This window comes from Mchenga conophoros, linkage group LG13 (assembly GCF_057382185.1).
Source record: "Mchenga conophoros isolate Kocher_MC1m ecotype Shallow Benthic linkage group LG13, M_conophoros_male_GT1.1, whole genome shotgun sequence".
NCBI classification, from domain to species: Eukaryota; Metazoa; Chordata; class Actinopteri; order Cichliformes; family Cichlidae; genus Mchenga; species Mchenga conophoros.
Genome location: NC_140538.1, coordinates 4,859,147 through 4,884,841, shown reverse-complemented (window position 1 = coordinate 4,884,841; position 25,695 = coordinate 4,859,147). Strand labels below are relative to the sequence as shown.

General features: G+C 42.7%; 1 protein-coding gene across 4 annotated transcripts in view; it reads left to right on the top strand.

The window, feature by feature from the left end:
• The first annotated feature begins 1,445 nt into the window (after nucleotides 1-1,445).
• The window catches only part of LOC146560724 (uncharacterized), a 43,364-nt gene continuing 19,114 nt past the window's right edge, over nucleotides 1,446-25,695 (top strand). Inside the window, exons 1-4 of one of the 4 annotated variants that reach the window (XR_014894784.1) lie at nucleotides 1,446-2,703; nucleotides 4,564-4,764; nucleotides 9,662-9,830; nucleotides 12,193-13,134. Coding sequence is in view for 2 of the 4 variants with exons in the window: in XM_085296132.1 (XP_085152258.1) it covers nucleotides 2,122-2,703; nucleotides 4,564-6,609 (2,628 nt within the window). In the remaining 2 variants the exon portion in view is untranslated. Of the gene's footprint in view, nucleotides 2,704-4,563; nucleotides 6,757-9,661; nucleotides 10,717-12,192; nucleotides 13,135-25,695 lie in introns of those variants that run through there. The other 3 variants (XR_014894785.1, XM_085296133.1, XM_085296132.1) reach the window with 3 other exon arrangements.

Genomic DNA, 25,695 nt, shown 5'->3' with positions numbered 1-25,695 from the left:
CTCATGGCCATAGCGACCCTCTCCCAATCCAGTTGCACCCAGTAAACAACAGTAGAGACCCTACTCACAACCTCTGCCCTGCTGCCAATCACACGCGTTGTCTCTTACTGTTGCCGTTCCATGAGGTCAGGACTGGGTCGCCGCGTCACGCTGGCCATCTCACATTAACCTTCCAGTCTGGGGCCTCTCTCCTTCAGTGCTCAGCTAGCCTGTTTTTAAAAGGTCTTTACACAGCTGATAGGCCACCTCTGGACACACCCCTGCCTCAGCAGGTGGCCCCTATCAGCTAATTTGTCCCATGTGCAGCCAGTCCACAGTGGATAAAAACCATGTCACATAAAACACTAAAAACCATGCAATAGAAACAGAATATAACCATGCAAATAAAACGACACTCATAAATAAACACTAAAAATCAGAATAAAAACAATATACAAGATAAATACAAATTCTGTGTGACATAAAATTTTCTGTGGTCATCATTTTCTGTGGTCTTTGGTTACCATGTAGATGCAAAATAAAGTGCAAAATCTCTTTCATGATCAGGGTGGTGTGCTTAAAAGATTTTTTTTTTAAAAGAAAAAGCTGCGAAATCAAACATTTGAAGGTACCCACTGTGGTGATGCCTCGTGAATAAGAAAAGGGAGCAGTTGAAAGTAGCTTACACTTAGTTCCTGTTTCCACTGGAGAAAGACAAGGTGGTTTTTACTTAATTCTTTAATAAAAAGACCACAAATATGAGTCCACATGGAGTTACACCCATCACTTATTTGAAGAGTGTAGGGAAGAGACTGGAATTGGGCCAAAATTAGAATGATTGTTGTGATTACAGTAATTAAGTAGAAAGTTAAATTTACTGATCACTCAACTTTTGAGTGGCTCATCTTTAAACATTAAGATTCTCACCTTAAAGGGCAATTATGACTTGGAATCAATCTAGAAGCATCTCTCCAAGAACATTATAAAATCCAACCTGAAGTGGTTGTGTAGCAGGTTGAAAAAGCTACATGTTTATTTTTGTAAGAAAACCAATTACCCCCTTATTTTTTTGTTTATTATTGTGACTTATTTTGACATTGTTATGTGTTGCCAGACCATGGTTATATTTCATTATGCCAGTAGATGGTGCTCTTGCACTGCTGTGGAACTACCAGAGAGACTAGCTATAGGCTCTGCGCATGCGCAGCTCAGAAATAAATGAGCTCCGGCCTGAGCAAGACGCTAACTTCGGTGTCCTCTCTATTAATCCACAGGTACTGACAAACAAACTTTTATGTTACCGAACTGGTTCTAAATGTCATGTAAGTTGAGTAACAACTGTTCGGCTATATTTTGAGATGAGAGTGATGATGTTGTTTTGTGGTATTTCGTTGTAATGAGTATTAGTGTATCATCGGCATAATGCTATAATGCTACGTAGCACTATAAGTATATGCTATGACAGTGGCAACCTGCGACTTCCGAAAATGTGTTGTAGTGGTTGTTTTAGTGTTAGCCAAGCAGTACTGAGTACATGTATTAAGGGGAAAGCTTTTTGTTGGTGAAACAACGTTTGCAGTCGTCTGCCGCCATGTTGTGTTGCGTTCAAGGGACGCCATGTTCAAAAGTAATAGCGTATATGGCGCGAATGTGGGGAAAGGTTGTGTGAATGTGGTATGTTGTTATGCTTTAACCGTGAGTGTTTTGTTTAAGTTGTGAGTATGTAAAGTCATTTTGAATTAGTTTGTATTTATTTTGCTTTTGAGAGAATGCTTTTTGTAACTTCATTTTTGTTTATGAACTCTGTTATTTTATGGGAAGAATGCATGGTCTAGTGTGATTTGTATTGTGTATATGTAGAGAAATAAATGAGCTCCGGCCTGAGCAAGACGCTAACTTCGGTGTCCTCTCTATTAATCCACAGTTTGCTCATATTTGGCTACGCAGTGCTCTCTAGCCTGTGTGCCGCTTGCTGCCGGTCCAGATTCCCCTAGGTCTGGTGCCGGTAACAACTGGGGGCTCGTCCGGGATCGTCTAGTGGTGACGTGTGTGCCAAACGACCAGAACTGGTGTCCAAAGTCTCAGGGAAGGCTGCATTGAGTGCGTCATCCAGGGAGCCCAGGTCACAGTCAAAACGTCAAGATGGCCACTGTTACCCCACGGCGGTTGTTGATAGTAAAGATCCAGAAAAGACTTTGTGATTTGAGTGTGAGCCAGCTGCGCACTGTGGTTTCTTCAGTGGAGGATGGCAGTATGACTCGCAATCTTGATGGCTTAGATGAACCAGAACTGTATGACCTGATCGTTGAGTACATCAGAGGTGAAAAGTTGAGAGCATTGGAGGATGAAGGTATGGCTCAGCTCTTGCTCCTCGACGACATCGTGAGTGACCTGCTGTCAACGGACGTCGGAGGGGCTGGAGATCATCTGGCCGTGCCGCTTGAGATGGAAGACATTCCTAACCAGCAGCAGGAGTGCCCTACTTCACCCCACACTGACCCCACACATCCTGACAGACACCTGGCTATGCCAGCTGACCACATCCCCACTCTACCATCACACCCTAACAAAGACTCTCACACACAGCCCATTCTACCGCAGGACAGAGACATCTCTACCTTTCCCTCATCCGTGCTAAGAGACACTGATACGCCCACCAAGAACTTCAACATCCCAGCTTCAGTGTCACCGGCGCCTAGTGTCGCTGGGGTTTCCCCTGGCAGGGTGAGTCGTCCGTCCAGAGGATATGACCAAGTTTTGAGTCTCAGTGATGTGGCAGCTTTGTTTCCACGCAGAGAATTCAAGTTGCATGGTGGACAAATTTCAGATCTTGGCTCGGATATGTCCTACAGTAGTCTGTGCAAACAAATTGATGAGGGGTTACAAGAAGGGTTTACTGAGTGTGAAATAATCAGAACCGTGCTAAAGATAATGAAGCCTGGTACTCTCAAGGAAATGTTAACCAACAAAGATGATTTGACAGTTGATGGTTTGAAGAAACTTCTCCGCTCTCATATTCGAGACAAGAATAGTGCTGAACTCTTTCAAGAGCTAAGTAATGCTAAGCAGCAAGACAAAGAGAGTGCACAGCAGTTTTTGTACAGAATTATAGGGTTAAAACAGCGTGTACTATTTGAGTCACGACAGCCTGGTGCAGACTTTAGCTATGACAAAAAGCTTGTGCAGGGCACATTTCTTCATACACTTTATCAAGGGTTCAATGAAAAAAACAACTATGTGAGACAAGACCTCAAACCTTTGTATAAAGAGGTAAAAGAATATGTTCAGAATTTGCTGGACAACGGCTGGATCAGAAAGTCCACATCACCCTACTCATCTCCGGTGGTGTGTGTCCGAAAGAAAGACAAAAGCTTACGCTTGTGTATTGACTTTCGGGGCCTTAACCGTAAAACCATTGCTGACCGCCACCCACTACCACGCATCCAAGACCTGCTGGATAATTTGGGGGGCTATTCATGGTTTTCAATACTCGACCAGGGTAGTGCGTACCACCAGGGCTTTGTTGATGAAAGCTCAAGACACCTGACAGCATTCAGCACGCCGTGGGGGTTGTACGAGTGGATCCGCCTCCCATTTGGCCTTACCAACGCCCCAGCAGCATTTCAGAGATGCATGGAGGGGGTCCTTGATGGTCTGAGGGATGAGTGCTGCTCACCATATTTAGATGATGTGCTTTGCTTTTCCAAGACTTTTCATGACCATGTTGATGATCTGAGGCATGTGCTTTGCCGCCTGCGAGAGCATGGTGTGAAGCTACGTCCCAAAAAATGTGAACTGTTTAAGCGTCAGGTCAGGTATGTTGGGCGCTTGGTGACCAGTGAAGGTGTCCAGATAGACCCAAAAGATCTCGAAGCAGTGGAACATTTGAGAGACCGAGAGCCAAAGAACGTGGGAGAGGTCAGAGCACTCCTAGGGTTTCTAGGTTATTACAGGACATTCATTCAGGACTTTTCTAGAATAGCGAGACCACTGTTTAAGCTTATTGAGAGTCCCAGTGATCCTAGCCTGCAATGTAGCTCAACTAGAGCCAAAATCAAGTTAAAGCGCACAAATGGTGGTCAGCTTCCTTCCAAAACACCAGTGCAATGGACCGCAGAACATCGTACTGTGGTGTCACGTCTGGTGGATATGTTAACCAGTCCACCTGTCCTGGCTTACCCAGATTTCAGTTTGCCCTTTGTGCTACACACAGATGCATCAAATGAAGGCCTGGGGGCTGTGCTTTATCAGCAACAGGGGGAAAAGCTCTGTGTCATTGCTTATGGTTCCAGGACACTCACGCCTGCTGAGAAAAATTACCATCTCCATTCTGGCAAGCTTGAATTCCTTGCCCTGAAGTGGGCAATTTGTGATAAATTTAGGGATTACCTCTACTATGCACCCACTTTCACAGTGTACACAGATAATAATCCCCTCACATACATCTTGAGCACAGCAAAGTTAAACGCTGTGGGACATCGGTGGGTGGGCGAATTAGCTGACTTCCATTTCACTGTAAAGTATAGACCAGGCAAGTCCAACACAGACGCTGACACGCTCTCCCGCTATCCATTGCCACTCCAGGAACACCTCATGGAGTATACTGAGACACTGTCCCCAGAAGTGGTTTCTGCAATCTGGCAAGGAGACAAAGCCATGAGAGACGGTGATGTACCATGGGTGGCTGCACTGCACTGTGTTGATGACACACCCCCTGAAGGTGCCCCTGTCATCACCCCAGAAAACATCAGGGCTGCGCAGAGGGAGGACCCCCCTATCTGTGAGGTGATAAATTTGAAAAGGAGTAGATGGAGTCCTAATAGTAAAGATAAGAGACAGCTAGGACAAGAGACACGTAGGCTAGTACATGAATGGAACAGACTTGTACTTGAGGAAGGAATACTGTACAGACAGACTGGACAAAGAAAACAGCTGATTCTACCCAGTAAGCTGAAGCAAACTGTACTGAAACACCTGCATGATGATATGGGACATGTTGGTGCTGACAAAGTCATTCAGTTAGCAAGGGAGAGGTTTTACTGGCCTTTTATGCAGCGTGACATTGAGGACTATGTCATTCGCCAGTGCCCTTGTATCAAACAGAAACGGCCAAATGTCCCAGAGAGAGCACCAATGGGCTCGATAACAACCAGTGCCCCCTTTGAACTCATTTCGGTTGACTATTTACATCTAGAACCAAGTAAAGGTGGCTTTGAGTACATTTTAGTCTTGGTAGATCACTTTACCCGTTTTGCCCAAGCTTACCCGACTAAGAATAAATCTGGCAAAACAGCAGCTGAGAAAATCTTTCTTGACTTTATCCCGCGTTTCGGGTACCCTGAAAAGCTGCATCATGACCAAGGCTGGGAGTTTGAGAACAACCTTTTCCAAAGACTCAAACAGCTGGCAGGAATAGGCCACTCTCGAACAACCCCCTACCACCCACAGGGAAATCCTGTTGAGCGTCTAAATAGAACACTTCTACAAATGCTACGGACTCTTCATGAGGAGAAAAAGGCAGAATGGAAGGATCATTTGCCCCATATAGTCCATGCATATAACTGCACAAGACATGAGGCAACGGGCTATTCACCTTTCTTCCTCCTTTATGGAAGAGCCCCACGCTTGCCTGTTGATCTGCTTTTTGATTTAAAACCTGAAAAAGAGTCACAGTCCAGACAGGAGTATGCACAAAAGTGGGCTGCACGCATGCAGGAAGCCTATAAAATTGCTTCAGAAAACAGTGCAAAGTCCTCTGCAAAGGGGAAAAAGCATTATGATCAGCACATCAAAGGCATCGCACTGCAACCAGGAGATCGAGTGCTTGTCAGAAATCTCTCCGAGCGAGGTGGTCCAGGCAAACTACGTGCCTACTGGGAAAAGAAAATTCACAGAGTTGTTGAGAAGATTGGAGATGGACCTGTATATAGGGTACAATCAGAAACAGGAGACAAAACCTTTCGTGTCCTGCATCGAAACCTCCTGCTGCTTGTGACTGATTTGCCGGTAGAGCAAGATCAGCAGGGACGTCAGAAAAGACAAACACAAAGACTGGGAGAGACAAACCCCAGTGAAACAGTGGAACATGAGTCTGATCATTCGGATGAAGAGGAAGGGTACACATACAGCCTGAGAACTATACCTGTGTATCAGTGGAGGAGAGTTAACCCCAAAAGGCCTCAGCCGAGACCACACAGTGAACTGAGAGCTGTAGCTCCTGAGTTTCAGCCAATAAGACACGAAATGGAATCAGTGGAAGTGCAGCAGGGAAGTGCAGTCCCACCAGCTACAGAACCAGCAGATTTCCCAATGCCTGTTGTTTCATCACCAACTGTGGAAACCCAGGAGGAACCTGCAACTGAGGATCTTATGGAGGACACAGGGTCGGAGAGCTGTGTGGATAACAGGGACCCTGCCCCAGAGACACCAGAATGGGATGTGCCACCAATACGGAGGTCGACCAGAGCTGTGAAACCGAGAGAGGTTTTTACATATAGCCAAATGGGACAGCCTTCATATCAGCTCTGGAGACCTGGAGCAAACATGATGCTTGCATATGTTCCCTGCCACATGCCACTTTACCCAGCTGTTCCTGACTGTTATTACCCCACACCAGTATGGACATGTTAGACTGGTGACCAAAAGACCTTTTGACATTACTCCTGGAACTGTAATAGTTTTGACTATTAGACTTTAAAGACTTTGGGCAAACGCCATGAAGTGTGTTAGTTTGGTTCCAGATGTCCGGAGCCATCTCTTAAAGCAGGGGAGAGTGTAGCAGGTTGAAAAAGCTACATGTTTATTTTTGTAAGAAAACCAATTACCCCCTTATTTTTTTGTTTATTATTGTGACTTATTTTGACATTGTTATGTGTTGCCAGACCATGGTTATATTTCATTATGCCAGTAGATGGTGCTCTTGCACTGCTGTGGAACTACCAGAGAGACTAGCTATAGGCTCTGCGCATGCGCAGCTCAGAAATAAATGAGCTCCGGCCTGAGCAAGACGCTAACTTCGGTGTCCTCTCTATTAATCCACAGGTACTGACAAACAAACTTTTATGTTACCGAACTGGTTCTAAATGTCATGTAAGTTGAGTAACAACTGTTCGGCTATATTTTGAGATGAGAGTGATGATGTTGTTTTGTGGTATTTCGTTGTAATGAGTATTAGTGTATCATCGGCATAATGCTATAATGCTACGTAGTAGAGCTGGGCGATATGAGATTTTTTCATATCACGATATGTTTTTTTCATTTCAGGCGATAACGATATCTATCACGATATGAGCCAAATAACTATATTTGTAAGATTTAAATGTGCCGTTGCTCACAAGTAAAATGTGAAATAATCAGCAGCTTGTTTTTATTTAAATATTTATTTCCCATAATAAGTTCAACGGGGTAGATGTACTTAAGGAACATGAGACTTTTTCAGATAAATAAAGGCAAATATTGCAAACTACACAAAAGGCAGCCGCTAAAGCGTTTAAGTTTCAAAATAGAACAAACGAAACAGACTAAATTGTCAATTCCACTTAGAAACAAAATATTAATTCTAAAAATAAATCTAAGTTTGTTTTACAGAAGAACAGACAAAACTGACTAACTTTTGTCAATATCAAATAAACTGAGAACTAAAAGGAAATTCTCAATCTCTCCTTGTTGTATAGCTTAGCTTTTCAAACAGTTTTAACAGTTACTTTAGTCTGACAAAAGCCGAATGAAGAATTAGCGCTTCCAGTCAGAGACTGAGGCTACGTCCACACGTACACGGGTATTTTTGAAAACTGAGATTTTCCGTTTTCGTTTTAAAAAAGAATCCCGTCCACACATAAAGGCAGAAATGAAGGAAAACGCTGCTATGAACATGCCAAAGCAGCAGGTGGCGCTAGATTCCTAACCGTGCAGAAATGTTGGCCAATCAGAAGTCTAGAAGCCTCGGTGGGAAAAAGTAAACAAAGCTGGGGCATAGAAGCAGAACCGAGTCGTATGTGTGGAGGGACAGTAACTGTGTGTATATGTAAGCATTTAAACACTGCAGAGAGTAGAATTAACAGTAACAGTATTGTAGAAATTCATTTCACCGAAACAATAACGTGGCGCACAGTGTGACGCATGCACCAGTTTATTGTATTTCCAGACTTGCTTTCGGCACAATTTACAGTGCAGCTACTCTGTTTTTTGTCAGACTTGAAATAGCCGAAATACCTTCACACTACGGAACTTCTTTGGCTCTTCCGTTCGACAATCTCTCCGGCATTGGAACCATCATCTGTTTTCTCTTCGGTCACGCTCGGTTGATTTTTCTAGTCGGCACACTCATTTCCTCCATTACGCGCTGGCTCCATTACCCGCTGGCTGCTTCCCAAACAAACACACGTGCGGCTTGGCACTTGTGCTGTACGTAACAAGTCACGCGACGTGACGCTGCGGCTGTGATTGGTTCGGCTCTGCGCTACCTAATTTGGATTGGCTGACCTTTTTTTTTTTTTTTATTTTAAGAGGACAAGAGCGGCGAGGTCTATCGCGATAGCTTAATTTCTCTATCGAGTAAAAGTTATATCGCGATACATATCGTTATCGTTCTATCGCCCAGCTCTACTACGTAGCACTATAAGTATATGCTATGACAGTGGCAACCTGCGACTTCCGAAAATGTGTTGTAGTGGTTGTTTTAGTGTTAGCCAAGCAGTACTGAGTACATGTATTAAGGGGAAAGCTTTTTGTTGGTGAAACAACGTTTGCAGTCGTCTGCCGCCATGTTGTGTTGCGTTCAAGGGACGCCATGTTCAAAAGTAATAGCGTATATGGCGCGAATGTGGGGAAAGGTTGTGTGAATGTGGTATGTTGTTATGCTTTAACCGTGAGTGTTTTGTTTAAGTTGTGAGTATGTAAAGTCATTTTGAATTAGTTTGTATTTATTTTGCTTTTGAGAGAATGCTTTTTGTAACTTCATTTTTGTTTATGAACTCTGTTATTTTATGGGAAGAATGCATGGTCTAGTGTGATTTGTATTGTGTATATGTAGAGAAATAAATGAGCTCCGGCCTGAGCAAGAAGCTAACTTCGGTGTCCTCTCTATTAATCCACAGTTTGCTCATATTTGGCTACGCAGTGCTCTCTAGCCTGTGTGCCGCTTGCTGCCGGTCCAGATTCCCCTAGGTCTGGTGCCGGTAACAGTTGCACAGGAAGCTTGGCTCAAGGGTGACACTGAGGACTCACTGAGTAGATAGTTACAGGCATCAGAATCTTTGGCCAGATTTCATTGGTTGGAAAAATGAGTCAAGCAGTTTTTTGGTGTTTTTTTTTTTTTTTTTCTTTCTTTCTTTTTTTCCCCTTTATGGTCAGTAAGAAGTGTCATGGTCCCTCAGTGCTCCCAGGCTAATTTAATTGGGTTTATTTTCTGTTTGTCTCTCTGCCTTAGTTTTCTCTCCCGTCTCTCCATCTGTGTTTGTGTGTTGTGGTATGTGTTTGTGGGTGGAACTCCTCTCGAGTTCCTGCCTCTGGCTTGAAATACCTGTGGCAATCACCCAGTCATTGTGTGCTTCAGTTTACTGTAAATAAACCTGTAAATAAACCTACTAAACCTAGACATCCAAGCCTTGTACATGAGTCCAACCCGCCTATTGACTGCTATAGAATGATTCAGCAATAAAATGAACTCTAATCCTGTTCACAGGAGGCCCAGTTGGACCAGAAAGAGCGGTCGTTCTGCCACATGACTAGATCGCCCAGGAGATCACAGTAAAAGTAAAAGATCACGCAGCCATCTCATCCTCCAGAAAACTGGTCTCCATGTTTCTCAGAGCCGCCAGAACAATCCTTGCCAACTCCCAATGTGCTCACAGGTGAGTTGAGCAACTACGCAGGATTTATCACTCAATGGTCACTGATTTCAGACAACCAAAGAAAATGTATGGAAGTGGCCAAAAGTAGAGAGCACAGAACGGATGACAGCGGGTGGAGCTTGGCCGGACTTACCTCCGAGTGCAGAAGAAGGTTAACGGCAGGTGAATGCTTTTAATGTGGCCAAAAAGCCCATTTCATTGCATCCTGCTCCTTGGAGCCGGAAAGACTTGCTTGTCAGTAATGGTCGGGGAACTGGCAGGTAAAAATCAGAAAGACTCTTCCCTACCACGACTCATGAGTCCTGCAAAAGTTTCAATAAACACCTGCACTTCAGGCCTTAATAGACTCAGAGGCAGAAAAAAGTTTGTTGTGTTCTTCCAGGCCTTCTCTACGTTCCCTCTACGGTCCTTGAAAGTTATAATATAATTGATCTCATTAAAAAAAATTAACAAAATTAACAAAAACTATTTTCCAATCTCATGAAAGAACAGTGTCAGACCTGAATACACTCCTTGAGTATTATGTTTAAATGGATCATGTTTACATTTTTACAGTTCCAGCAATGATGTCTTTGACTGCTTGATTGTAGTTTGTGTTAATTACTACAATCTACATTCACAGGACTAATCAAAGGTCCCTAGTTCATGACTGGGAGGAGATACAAATTCCTTGGAGGGTTATGTCTGGTGAAAAAAATATATATGACCAAATCATGTAGAAGCATTGCTGTGCAAAAAAAGACTTATTCAAAAGATACTATTAATTATAACTAAAAGGTGCCTCAGGGTAAGACATTGGGTTTGTTCAGCAGGTTCATGCATTAAAAACAACAAACTGCAGACATGCTAACTGTAACTGAAGTATTTTATTAGTAACAGTAATGGACTGGTTTTATTCAGCAGTTTTCTTCTCTAGCAGACAAAATGAACCAGCCACATAACCTCGTCCTTGTCTCAGTAAGAGGGTCCTGGGTTTGAAAGCACTGGCCAACTGGTTTTGTGTCGAGTTTGCATGTTCTCCCTGTGCCTAATGTACTGTGCAAAGTTATGTAAATTAGATCAACTGATGATTCTAAATTGGCCATGGTTGTGCATTTCAGGTGAATGGTTGTCTGTCTTTGTGTTAGCCCTACATTATTACTAGTCATCTTTTCAGGCTGTACACTACTCCTTTGACAGTCATGACCATCATGACCTTGATGTGGATTAATGGTTAGAAGGATGGATGGCAGCACAAACCAGGAACCAGGCATGTTGTTTTTGCTACGAAATATATTTTGTAAATTCTATTAAATCGCTCAATGAAACCCGCTGTTGGTTTACTGAAGACAGTCCTACTAGAAATTAGTGGATTAATTTGATATCCATTATATTTGTTATGGAAAGAATAACATTTAGACTGAAGTCGCAGGCAGACTCGTTTGAGGAATACTGGTCGAAATGGTTGAACTATATACAAGAGGGAAGGCCTGATTTTCTATAATCTCGTATTTCGTGCCCCCCTTTTTTATTTATTTATTTTGGGTTTTATTTTTGTTTTTCCCACTGTTGTTCTGTTACTAAATTGTACTTTGTATCCCTTGTATAAAAAAGAAAACCAATAACACATAAATGGAAAAAAAAATCTTTCAATGAACTGTTCTTTTAGAAGGGACAGCAAAAGAGTCATATGTCAAAAGCCCACAGTTATGGGAGTCTGGATAAAACCTCGAGCAGCCTGGGATGACAGAGCAAGTTTAGAACCACGTTGTTGATATCTGTTATTTCTATTATAGGATTTATTTAGCTTGCCATGAAAAAGAAATCCCCGGCCATGTTGAAAATAGTTACGGTACACTCATGTGATCTTAATGAAGATGAGCTACACTGAACTGATTAAATTAGAAGCAGTGACTTGAGCTGAAGGCAGCTTACTAGGAAAGAGTCGAGGCATTTGACGATGTTTATGGGGTTCAACAAAATCTAATTGTGTTTAAGTTGATGTGTCAATAATTCCAGAACCCTTTGAGTAATTGACATCCAACTAATCTTTTGGTACAATATGATCAAAGGGCTCTGTAACCCTCTCAGTCTTTTCCACAGTAAATCCATTCCACTTATGCTGGCTGCCTGAATGGTGCAAATGTCAGTATTTGTTTATCTGGGTGGACTATGGTGACAAGCAAGAAGATAGAATAAAGACATAAGAAGAAAGGGTGAAGTGGAATACTGTTTTCTATTTTGTGTCAGTTGACTGCCTCTCCGTGTTGATTTATAATGTGCTCAATCAAATGTTATTTAGTTTGGTGGGGGTATTAAGAAACGGCAGAGAATGATTATCACTGTGAGTAGCTTCTTAAACTAATTGTTTATTCATTTACAGAGGGTGAATAATGGGAGAGAAAAACACCAGAAGACAGATGAGCATCTCTCCTATGCACACAGAATCTCACACAAAGATTGGAAACCAAAGCCAACAAAAGCACAGCAGATGCAGTAAACAGCCACAGACAAAGAAGAGGCTGCAGTCAAACAAACATTTTATTATCGAAGATATTATGCCAGTCCATTTTTATGTGTGTTCCTCAAGCTCAGGTCCTCTAACAGAGGCTTGGGGTTTATTATATAATGAATTCTTCATTAATTACTGTCTTCCAATTGTGCATGCGCACATGTACAAGCCGGTTTAATGGTTTCATGAACATGATTAAGAAATCTTTTCTATTTTTTTTAATAATACAAGCTAAGGATGTTGTATGCTGCAAATAAATTGAGCAGTGGCTCAACGATTTGAATTCTTTGACCTCAGCTTACAAGGTCAACATTCATTACATTTGTGTCTTTACGGTTTATCTGCACAAAGTGTGACTTGTCTAGTTCAGTCACTTGTGGGAGAGTAAGGCAGTTGAAGCAGAATCTTATCGCTCGAGCATTTAGCGGCAGAATTTAACAGCAATTAAAGCTGCAAAACTTCTGCCACTTAAGCTGAAGTGCCAGACATTGTGCTAAATCTACAAAGTTTTTAATTCTGCGTAATTTACATCAGCCTTTACTGACTTTTAGTCTTTGTTTCTACCTTTATTCCAGTAATGCTGTGTGTCTTGAAAATATACTATTAGCTCTTAATCAGTGGAAGACACTGGCATCACTGGTAAGGATGTCTGTGTCTTTCAGCTGCTGAAGAGCAATATCAAGTCCCATAGGGTACTAACATGCTGGTGTTTTTTTAACCTGCACAGAAGATATGATCCACACATCAAATACAACTGTATCACACAGACTACCACTGATGATGTATCAGTTGATGGTGTAAATAGATACTAAATAGAGGTGTTTTGCTAAAAAAAAACCAACAATAAAAAGAAGCAGTAAGACCTTTTTCCAGCCTTTACTCTGTGCTGAATGCCTTCTAAAGCTTAAAGCTGTCTCAATTTCCAAAACAATGATCTCTTATTCGTAAGACATCTCTAATGTCTTATTTTCTCTAAATTCTCCAACTGAATACCTCAGAGAAGTTAAAACCATGTTTTGTTTTTCTGAAAAGTACTTTTTGTCTAAAGACTTTCCCCTTCTGACATTCTTTGTAACTTGATTTGTAAAACAGTGACAGGGAGAGGGATGCCCATAACACAGTAATGCCACTCGGTCACTCTGCCTCAATCATGAGATATTTTGGTTTCGTTACTACTGGATGGCTATCATGACCTCTGTTCAATATGGAAAGTTGTTTTTTTTTTTATCAATAACTTATGACTTACTACTTAGAAGCTAGGCCTGTTCTACAAAGTCCTGCTTTATTATCTATTTGACTCTAATGGACTGTTATTTACAATCATCCTATTATAGTTAATAAAACTTGAAACTAGGACCTAGCAACTGAGTCCATGAACCCATTAGGAAAATATTAACTGAGGTCAGAGAGCAGGTGGCATGTACGGCCATTTCCCATAGCTCTTATCTTAAGATCTTAGATCTTATTTTTGCAACCAGAGGAATAACTCTCTCTCTCTCTCTCGGCCATTTGAAACAGTGAAGTTTTAAGGTACTTAAGCATTTGCTTCACTTTTTAGACAAATTATATCTGTCATTTAATGCTACGCAAGCCATAATTTATTAGATCATATAGTATATTCTGTTTTAGACATAGCTGGTAGAATGAGATTGATATTGAGATTCCTTTTTTTTATGTCCCAAGTAGAAACAAAACAAAACAGTTCTTATGTTTGTTTTGTTAATTATGTTGTTTATTAGTGGTATTACTGGCAGGAATATTTGTATTATAGTCCCTGGATGCCTATTAAACAGTCTTGATGAGCTGAGAGTAGAGTAACATAGTAACCACACAGTTAAAAGCCCCTTATCTAGTAGGATTCGTTAACAAGCAGTCAACCAGCAGTGAGGTATAAGAAGCAAACAAGGCCAAACCCATAAAAAGGATGGAACAGTATGAATGAAGGTACAAAGACAATCTGGCCAATCAAAAACATGATTGATATCTACGCAGCATACTAGATAAGTAATGAGGGAATGAACAGCAGGTGAGGTGGTTGTCAGATGGAAGGAACACAGTTAACTGCAGGGCACGTGGGAGTGGCTACATCTGAAACCACAGGAAACAGAAAAGTAACAAGAAGATGAATTAATGAAAAAAAGCTTAGAAGCTTTGGGTGTCAATACTGAGGAAAAGTTCAGTTTAACAATATATTTAGTATCAGTTGCTACTAGCTCTGCTCTTTTAAATCTCAAATGTATATCTCCATCATAATTAATTATGTGCAAGTGTTATATTCAAAGTATTTCCCAATCAGTCATTGGTACATAATTACACATTAAATACTGTCATTGTAGTAAGTGATTTTTGTAAACAACAACTGGACAAGAACAAATGGCAAATCTCTCAACAGTCATTAAAAAGTCTTTAGTTTCGGAGTTTTCAAAAGCCTCTGTCCAACAATATGTTTTAATCTCACAAGCAAATCATTTTCATCTTCCAAGTAATTAAGTCAAAGCATTTTTTAAAGACTTGCATAATTTCTGCCGTCTGAAATGCAAGGATCATAAAGACGATTTACAGTCTAAATAAACAGCTGGAGGAACAATTTGCAAATAATTAGGTTTATGATATGCATATAAAAACAAAATCTCAGATTGAAAGAAGTAAATATGGGCAAAGGGTCACCAATCTGCAAAAAGATGTAAATTATAGAACAATTTTAGACTAATGTTGCTCGACATAAAATTGCAAAGACTTTGATGACATCATGTACTGTAGATCAGTATTGGATGGCCATGATTTTCAGACTTGGATGGCAGTGCATTCAAAAACAAGCATGATTATGTCATAGAAACACTGCATGGGCTCAGGAACACCTCCAGAAATCACTGTCTCTGAACAAAGTAGAATGTGCCATCCCCAAATCCAGGTTAAAATTGCAAAATAAAATTGCAAGGAAGCCTACGCAAACACGATCCGGAAAGGCTGCTATCTTCTCCGAGCCAAAGCTCATTTGAGGCAAAGTGGAAAACTGTTCTGTGGTCAGACAAATCAAAATTATGAATTCGTTTTTGTAAATTATTTCATCCTAAGGACTAAAGAGAAAAAAAACATTCAGCTCTTTCATCAGGAAAAGGACCATCAATGCTGAAAGGTTTACATATGCTTCCATCCAGATCATATCATTTTCAGGGAAAGCCTTATTCTGCGTATTTCTGCAAGAAAGTGCTAAACCATATACTACAGCTATCAGCAGACCAGTGTGGGTGCTGAACTGGCACGCCTATAGTCCAGATCGTACACCATCAGAAAAGATTTGGCATATCATGAAACAAAAAATATGACAAAAATTACTGAGGACTGTTGAGCAGCTAGAATCCTAAATCAAACAGAAATGAGACATTTATGTTTGTGGACCTAAGGGTGGATGTTACTCAGTGGTATATCAAACTTTTCAAACAACTTTTTTGACACGTGTTGCTGCCATCATATTCAATATATAAAAAACATGGGTTTATGAGATTTACACATTCTTGGATTCTCTAGAATTGTATTTTACTGTATGTGATTAAAATATTAAATATAGATTTGATTACATGTTTAAAATCCACCAGGTCTGTACACATGTTCTCCAGGTTTATATGATTTTTTTAATTGTTTGGGTTATAATCCATCCAAAGTTTATTTGGCCAAGTTTTCAAATGAGGCATGATTATTGCTGCCCTTTTCAAAATAAAAACTCTCTCATCACTCCTTTGATGAATGAAGACATTCACTTTTTCAGCTGAGAATGTATGACAGTGAAGTAATAGTTTTATCTGCCATTTGCTAGAGCTGAATGACTGTCTACTGTTAATTATTATTATTATAGAGACACATAAGGTGTTGTCATAGTGCTAAACACTTACTTTAACTTAAGTTGGTTGTGTTTCTCTGTTAATTGTATTAATCAAAAATTACATATGTAAAGTCAGTATTGTAGGTTTTAGATCAGATTGAAAGAAGTAAATATGGGCAAAGGGTCACCAATCTGTAATCCACCTTAAAAAAGTCACAACAGCTACGCAACATAGTAGGAGCTCTGCCCTGCATCAGTTTCTATAAACGTTTAAAATTTGACAATTTACTATTATTTACAGTAACTGGCTTTCTAAATTGAACATTTCTAAGAGATCACCATTAAGTAACAGCTCATGTAAGTAACAGCTGTGCCAAGACTTTCCACAAGAACATCTACGCAATAAACGTAAGAACTCATATAGTCGCTTGATTAGTCCATACTTTTTCATTAAAGTTCAGTGGTTTGCACAATCTAATTTCAGTTAAGGAATATTGCTCGGTTATAGAGCTGGAAGCTGCAACTTTGATAGTACCCACTAAAGCAGCATGTGGTTCTTATATATCTCCTGTTAACAGCCTCTGCACCAGGTTCCCATTAAACACGGGCTGATCCCAGGATTCCTCACTCTGCTCTGCGTATTAAGATTATTGCACTGTGAGATCACCAAGAGACATCTTAAATCTTCTGAAAGCTAGTTTTGTTGTTGTCTCGGAGACTCCATTATCTCTGAATTAGTCTCTCAGTACCCTAAAATCTTGAAACTTTAAGGAGCTGCAACACTTTGGGAGTATTTATTTATTTTAGATTCTCAACCATCCATTTATAAAATTCAGGGTCACCAGGGGCAAGAGCCAGGGTAAAACGTGGGCAGTTTGCCAAGCTGTTGCAAAGCAAACACATATGTTAAATTCATTAGAATTACAGATTAACCAATTAACTCCACGCATATCCTAGGAGAACATGCAAGCTCCACACCCCAGACTGAATTTGAACCCAGGACCTTCTTGATGTGAAGTGCCTGTGCTAACCAGGTCAGGTCAGAGTATGAGTTGTTGAGGTCATATTACCCAAAACAGCAGGATTTTCGATGCTGTGTTGCCATTAGAACTGCCGGTATCACTGTGGCTGAGCTCTATGAATTATCTTTTATTCAGAAAAAAAAATATGCTAGAAACATTCCTCATAGATTTTGGTGAATATTAATATTATAGCATCATGCAGTTGCTGCAGATTTGTGAGCTGCACATCCATGATATGAATCTCCCATTTCAAGACATCCCAAAAGCACTCTAGTGACTGTGGAGGCCATTTGAGTACAATGAAGTTATTGTCTTGTTCAAGATCCCAGGTATGTTACCTTGCTGGAAACAGTCATCCAAAGAGGGCTACAATACACAGGTAAGCTCAGTTGATACCAAGAAGACCAAAGTCTGTTGAGAAAATATTACACCACCACCACTTTGAGTACCGACCCTGGTGTTGGGGTTGTTACTCAAAAAACCCTTACTTGCTACTTGTTACTTTTTCTTAAAAGTAATACAGTATGTGACTTAGTTGTTTGCTTGAGAGAGTTGCATGCCCATGTAGGGTTTTGAGGCAAATTTAACTGACCCATCCAACTACCAGCCAATAACCTGCTTCAGCACAACATGGAAATTCCTGTCAAGCATCATATTGGCAAAATGAACAGGCAATACACGAGTGGTGCACAGAACGGAATTGACAGGGACACCCGAAGGGCTAAACACCAGCTATTGGTAGACAGAGCAGTCCCAAACTGTTCATCGCCTGGACTGACTATAAGAAAGCCTATAACTCTCAGTACTCTCAGTATGAAGCGCCTTGAGGCGACTTATGTTGTGATTTGGCGCTATATAAATAAAATTGAATTGAATTGAATTATAACTCTGTGCCTCACACATGGATCCTTGAATGCCTAGAATGATACAAGATCAATGGGAACCTAAAAGCCTTCATCAGAAATTCAGTGGGGATATGGTGAACAACACTAGAGGCCAACATCAAGCCAATTGCACAAGTTGCCATCGAGTGCAGGATTTACCAAGGAGAAGCTCTGTCCCCACTGCTGTTCTGCATGAACCTGAACCCCTTTATCAACTATGGAATGGAGCAAATATCAGCCACCTCCTCTTCATGGATATCATCAAGCTGAACAAGACATTGACACTCTGAGACTGCACACAAAGCGGAAGGAAGGAGGCCCAGGAACTAGTAAGTGTCAGAACCACTGTCCAGGATGAGACAGTGAACATCTGTGAGTACATCAAGAAGATGGCTGATAGTATGCTTAGTGAATACTTCAGGTGGCATAAACCCAAGAAAGAGGAGAAGCAGAGACATAACAATCATGGAAGGATGGTATGGGTATGTACCACCGGCAGATAGAAGAAGTTGTTGACATCCAGAAATCCTACCAGTGGCTAGACAAAAGTGGACTAAAAGACAAGCACAGAGGAACTAATCGTTGCAGGACAGGGACTCAGCGACAAGCTCTAAGCACAACATCCAGGCTGGGGTCTAGAGGGGTCTACCACACCAGGTGCAAGCTGTGCAAAGATGCCCCTGAGACAATCCAGCACATACCAGCAGGATGCAAGATGGTCGCAGGCAGGGAATACATGAACACCATAACCAGGTGCCCGGCATAATATGCAGGAACATCTGTGCTGAGTATGGCATTGAAGGACCACACCATCCAGCCGGCCGAGTTCTTCTCGGTTCACCGCATGGACAGGATGGGACTCGGGGAAGTCAAAGGGAGGCGGCATGTGTTTAATAGTGAACAACAATTGCTGCAACAGCGCGAGTGTTGTTCCTCTCACACGCTCCTGCACACCAAATCTGGAACTGCTGTCCATCATGTGTCGTCCTTTTTATCTACCTCGGGAGTTTACATCGGTCATTATAAGTGCCGTTTATATTCCACCACAAGCGGACACGGTCAGTGCCTTATGCGAGCTGCATGAGGCACTCACACAGCACCAGACACAACACCGGGACACCGCGCTTATTGTGACGGGGGACTTTAATAGTGCCAACCTCAAATGCGCAGCGCCGAACTTTCATAAACATATCACCTGCCCCACCAGAGGTGAAAGGACACTGGACCACTGCTACACGACGGTCAAGGACGGCTACAAGGCACAATCTCACCCTCCGTTTGGCAAATCCAATCACGCCGCCATCTTCCTCATGCCAAAATACAAACAACGGCTGAAACAGGAAGTTCCGGTTCAGAGGAAGGTCGCGCGCTGGATGGACCAATCGGTGGCCGTGTTACAGGACGCACTCGATGACGCAGACTGGACATGTTCAGAAACAGCTCCGATGATGACGCCAACGTGTTTACGGAAGTAGTTGTGGGATTCATCGGGAAACTAGCGGATGATACCGTGGAGATAAAGAATATCACAACGTTTCCCAACCAGAAGCCGTGGGTGGATAAAACCATCTGCAACACTCTGAGATCCCGCACCGTTCCCTACAACACGGGACTCGCGACGGGGGACATGGACCTGTACAAAGCCGCATCATATAACGTGCGGAAGGCGGTGAAAGAGGCGAAGCAGCACTACGGGAGGAAACTAGAGTCACAACTCCAACAGAGTTACTCTAGGAGCCTGTGGCGGGGATTAAGGTCAATAACGGATTATAAAGCACCAACAACCGGTATGACGAACGCGGACGTGACTCTGGCAGACGAGCTGAACACTTTCTATGCTCGCTTCGAGGCTGCAGCTAAAGACACTAACGATGCTAACGCTAGCGGCGCTAACGGCTGCAGACAGGAAGATACTGCCAGCACCGGAAACGTGCTCATCATCTCCCAGCATGACGTGAGGAGAGCCTTTAAGAGAGTGAACACCAGGAAAGCAGCAGGACCAGACGGCATCTCAGGTTGTATCCTCAGAGTCTACGCATACCAGCTAGCACCTGTGTTCACTGAGATATTCAACATCTCTTTATCTCAGTCAGTGATCCCCACATGCTTCAAGGAGTCCATCATTGTTCCTGTCCCGAAGACACCCCACCCTGCTTCTCTCAATGACTATCGCCCTGTAGCCCTCACCTCAGTAGTGATGAAGTGCTTTGAACGCCTGGTCAGAGACTTCATCATTTCTTCACTACCAGACACACTGGACCCACTACAGTTCGCTTACCGTCCAAATCGTTCCACAGACGATGCCATCTCTCATCTCCTCCACACATCACTCACTCACTTGGACACTAGAAGGGGGAATTATGTTAAAATGCTCTTCATAGACTACAGCTCTGCATTTAACACCATAATTCCCTCCACACTCACCACCAAGCTGGAGCATTTGGGACTCAGCTCATCTATGTGTCAGTGGATCTCCAACTTCCTAGCTGGCAGACCACAGGCAGTAAGGATGGGCGGACATGTCTCAGCCTCCATCACTCTCATCACTGGAGCCCCCCAGGGGTGTGTTCTGAGCCCCCTGCTGTACTCTTTGTACACATATGACTGTGTGGCCACTACCAGCTCCACCACCATCATTAATTTTGCTGACGACACCGTCGTGGTGGGCCTGATCTCTGATAACAACGAGACGGCCTACCTGAAGGAGATTAAGAATCTGGAGAACTGGTGCCAGAGGAACAACCTCCTTCTAAACGTCAGTAAGACAAAGGAGCTGATAGTGGACTTCAGCACCAAGCAGGAGAGGAACTACCAGACCCCCATCATCAACGAGTGCCCAGTGGAGAGAGTGGACAGCTTCAAATACCTCGGAGTTCACATCACGCAGGACCTGTCATGGTCCTGTCACATCAACACCGTGGTGAAAAAGGACCGACAGCGTCTCTACCACCTCAGACGCTTGAGAGACTTCCGACTGGCCTCCAAGTTGCTCAGGAACTTTTACTCCTGCACCATAGAGAGCATCCTGACGGGAAACATCTCAACCTGGTTCGGAAACAGCACCATGCAGGACAGACGAGCTCTACAGAGGGTTGTGCGATCAGCTAAGTGCACCATCTGCTTCGAGCTCCCTGACCTGCACTCAATCTACAACAGGCGGTGCTGGACCAAGGCCAGGAAGATCGTGAAGGACCTCAGCCATCCCAACAATGGACTGTTCTCTCTGTTGAGGTCAGGAAAGTGATTCCGCTCCCAAATCAAAAACCCTGGATTAACGGAGATGTTTGCGCAGCACTGGCGGCACAGAACACCGCCTTTGCCTCCGCGAACACATCGGACTACAAACACGCACATTACCAACTCCGGAAGACGATCAAAGCAGCCAAACGTGAGTACAGGGACAGGGTGGAACAACAGTTTGACAACCCTCGGAGTATGTGGCAGGGACTAAACACGATCACAGACTTTAGAGGGAAAACCAGCACACCGCAGACCACGGCCTCTCTGTGTGAGGATCTAAACGTATTCTACGCTAGATTCGACACAGCGAACACCATGAGACCGGACAGTGTGCGCACCGCGGATGACGTCAGTGCGCACACTGTGTCTGAGGAGGATGTGCGGAAGTGCTTCAGGAAGGTGAACGCACGCAAAGCTACTGGTCCGGACGGGATTCCCGGCCGCGTCCTCAGGTCATGCGCGGCTCAGCTGGCTGGAGTGTTCACGCACATCTTCAACCTTTCCCTCTCTCTGTCTGTAGTCCCAGCCTGCTTCAAAATGGCCACCATCGTCCCTGTACCCAAATCCTCCACCATCTCCTCATTGAACGACTGGCGACCTGTAGCCCTGACCCCCATCGTAAGCAAATGCTTCGAGAAGCTGGTCAGGGACTTCATCTGCTCTGCACTACCCGACTCACTGGACCCTCTACAGTTTGCATACCGCCACAACAGGTCCACTGATGATGCCATAGCCCTGACACTACACACTGCCCTGTCACACCTGGAGAAGAGAGACACGTATGTGAGAATGCTGTTTGTAGATTACAGCTCAGCATTCAATACCATCGTTCCCTCGAAGCTGGACAGGAAACTGCAGGATCTAGGACTGAGCAGCTCCCTCTGCAGCTGGATCCTTAGCTTCCTGTCTGACAGACGCCAGGTGGTCAGACTGGGCAGCATCACCTCATCCCCCATCACACTGAACACTGGTGCTCCACAGGGGTGTGTACTGAGCCCTCTCCTGTACTCACTCTACACCTACGACTGCACAGCCACTAACAGCTCCAACATCATTGTGAAGTTTGCGGACGACACTACAGTGGTGGGTCTTATCACCAACGGTGATGAGACGGCTTACAGGGAGGAGGTCAGCGCCCTGACCCACTGGTGTCAAGACAACCATCTCACCCTCAACGTCGCAAAGACAAAGGAGTTGATAGTGGACTTCCGGAGGTGCAGAGAAGTACACACCCCCATCACCATCAACGGCGCTGCTGTGGAGAGAGTGAGCAGCTTCCGGTTCCTTGGCGTACACCTGGCTGAGGATCTTACGTGGTCAGTACACACAAACAAAACAGTGAAGAAGGCGCAGCAGCGCCTCTTCTTTCTCAGGAGACTGAAAAGATTCGGCATGAGCCCCCGCATCCTCAGGACCTTCTATCGCTGTGCCATTGAGAGCATCCTCACTGGATGCATCACCACCTGGTATGGCAACAGCACCGCCTACAACTGCAAAGCTCTCCAGCGAGTAGTGCGGTGCTCTGAACGGATAATTGGAGGTGAGCTTCCCTCCCTCCAAGACATCTACAGGAAGCGGTGCCTGAGGAAAGCGGGGAGGATCATCAAGGACTCCAGTCACCCCAGCCATAAACTGTTCAGACTGCTTCCATCAGGAAGGAGGTTCTGCAGCATCCGGTCCCGTACCAGCAGACTGAGAGACAGCTTCTTCCATCAGGCCATCAGACTGCTGAACACGTCATAGACACCTCAGCTTCACTACTGGAACTTCAACATTATGCACTCCACACTGTATATAAATGCCACTTGTTTTGCACATATTCAACTCTGTATATTTTATTTTATATATTTTATTATTATTATTATTATTTTTTTTTTTTTTTTTACTATTTAATTTGTAAAAATGTGTATACATACACACACACACACACACACACACACACACACACACACACACACACACACGTAGGAAAATATTTAGTATACACATCCAGAAATGCATACACTATTATATATTGTACATATATTTATTAGTTTCAGGTTGGCCATTCTTGTATTTTGCTCGTTTGTGTTGTTGTGTTTGCACATCTCTGTTGCTTGTGGGGCTCGCACACAAGAATTTCACTCGCATGTGCTGTGCCAGTGTGCCTGCACATGTGATGTGACAATAAAAAAGTGATTTGATAAAGACCAACACAGAGAGACTGAGGAGGAGCTTCTTCCCACAGGCGATACAGTCTCTCAATCACACCACCACATAGTACTGACCCACACATATGGTATTTACACACACACTGGACATTCTGGACATTTGTTTACACTAGTGGCCACTGCACAACTACACTGCGTGGTCATCTAATCTAATCACTTTATCACAAGTCACTTAAATAAATCACTTTAAGAATATTTGCACTGCACAAGACACTTACACATGTGGATTGCACAACCCTGGACATTATATTTCTTCATACCTTTTAGTACTTGTACAGCTGCTGTTATTATTCTATATTTCTTCATATATTCTTATATATTTCTATATTGTGTATTTGTGTATTGTGTATTTTGTTGTACACTTATTTTATTTTTAACTTTAATTTTTATATTTTATTTTATTCTTTTCCTAGTTAAATTTACCCTTCATTTTAATTTGTTGTTGTACAGTTATTTTATTCTTAACTTTAATTTTTATATTTTATTCCTTCCTAGCTAAATTTACCCTTCATTTTAATTTTCATATTTATTTCCTGTCCTATTCATAGTCTTTTTTTCTTTAGGTCACGAGTAGTTGTCTAAGCATTTCACTGCATATCGTACTGTGTATGACTGTGTATGTGACAAATAAAATTTGAATTTGAATTTGAAGTCGCAAGGTCAAAATGGGACACGCCCCCTAGGTGTCACGACTGGGGCAGCAGTCGAGTGAAGGTGAGAAAGGAGGATCCAATAGCAGACAGTGGCGGAGGTGCAAGTGGGTTTTATTTACAGTGCACAAAACCAAGGTATGGGCAGAACCGAACATAAACCTAAAGTGGGAAAACTAATACAAAAAGGAGGACACGGAGCAAGGAGCAGAGAGACATGGAGAAACACGGAATAATGCTGCGTATGCTAGGTATGCTAGGTACACAGAGGTACACAGACAACGCGACGAGGAGCACAGGCAGACACGCAGCATAAATACACACACCAGGTAATTAGGAAATGGCAGACAGGCGGGGACACAGCTGGAACTAATGGACATAACGAGACACAAACCTACAAAGTAAAACCGGAAACTCACAGACTGTTTTACATTACCAACTCGGGGACACGAACAGAACACAGAGGAGAGACACAGGTAGGGATGATAGAAACACACAACTCAAACCCTAAGAACAAATACAAAATTGGAATAAACTAGAAAAATGATAATAATAAATAGTGATGGGCAGATGAAGCCCCATGAAGCACTGAAGCTTTTCATCCAATTGGTTCACCCCAACGCGAAGCTTCATGAAGCTTCATTTGCTCTAGCAGGACACCTACTGGACGTAAAAATAATAGCTGGCATGAATTTGAAGAGTGTGGCCTTTTGCACACAGCCTGTAAATGTCAACAACAAAAGGAGTGTGTAAAACATGTATATTGTAGTGATGGCAGCATACTGTGTATATTTATAGTGGCAGTATGGAAAATGATTATTTGGAAATGCTTGAAATGGAAATGATCATTTACTGTGAGGTGAGGTGTGGTTGGGGTGTGGACAGTGGTTGTGCTTTTGTAACGTTGAGGTATGAACAGCTACACACTGAGGCTTTGAGCCTCAGTCCTGCCTGTTCACATTTTATTCTGTAAAAACTAAATTTTCACTGCTTTTATGGCCTTTTTAGTGGGGAGAACATAGCTGGGATTTAATGATTTAACAAATCTTTTAAATCCTTTGTCCTCCACAATGCTAAATGGCTGGGAGTCCTCAATCACCATGCTGACCAGGTCTTCATCTATTTGAGATTGTTCTCCTGAGGAAAGACAATAAAGACAAAGCACAAATATAAATATCACACACGTAACTTATAACAGTTGTATAATATTGTTATATCATTTAGTAACATTACTGCATGCTATATTATCATTGCATTTGATGGCTCACCTGGTCTTGCTCCACAATCGGTGTTCCTCTTATTCTCATGCAAAGCTCTGTAGTGCCTAAGCATGGATGAGGTGTTGTTGTTATATCCCAGCTCCCTGGCACATAGCAAACACTTCACCTTGTACAAAAGTACAGACAGCTTAACATAAATTGTATTGCACCATCAGTATCATGAAAATACATCTTCTGTAGAAATTTACATACCTTGTTGGGAGGAATAAGATCAAAATGTTCCCACACAGGGGAGGACATCCTCCTCTTCTTAGCTGGCTCCATTCTC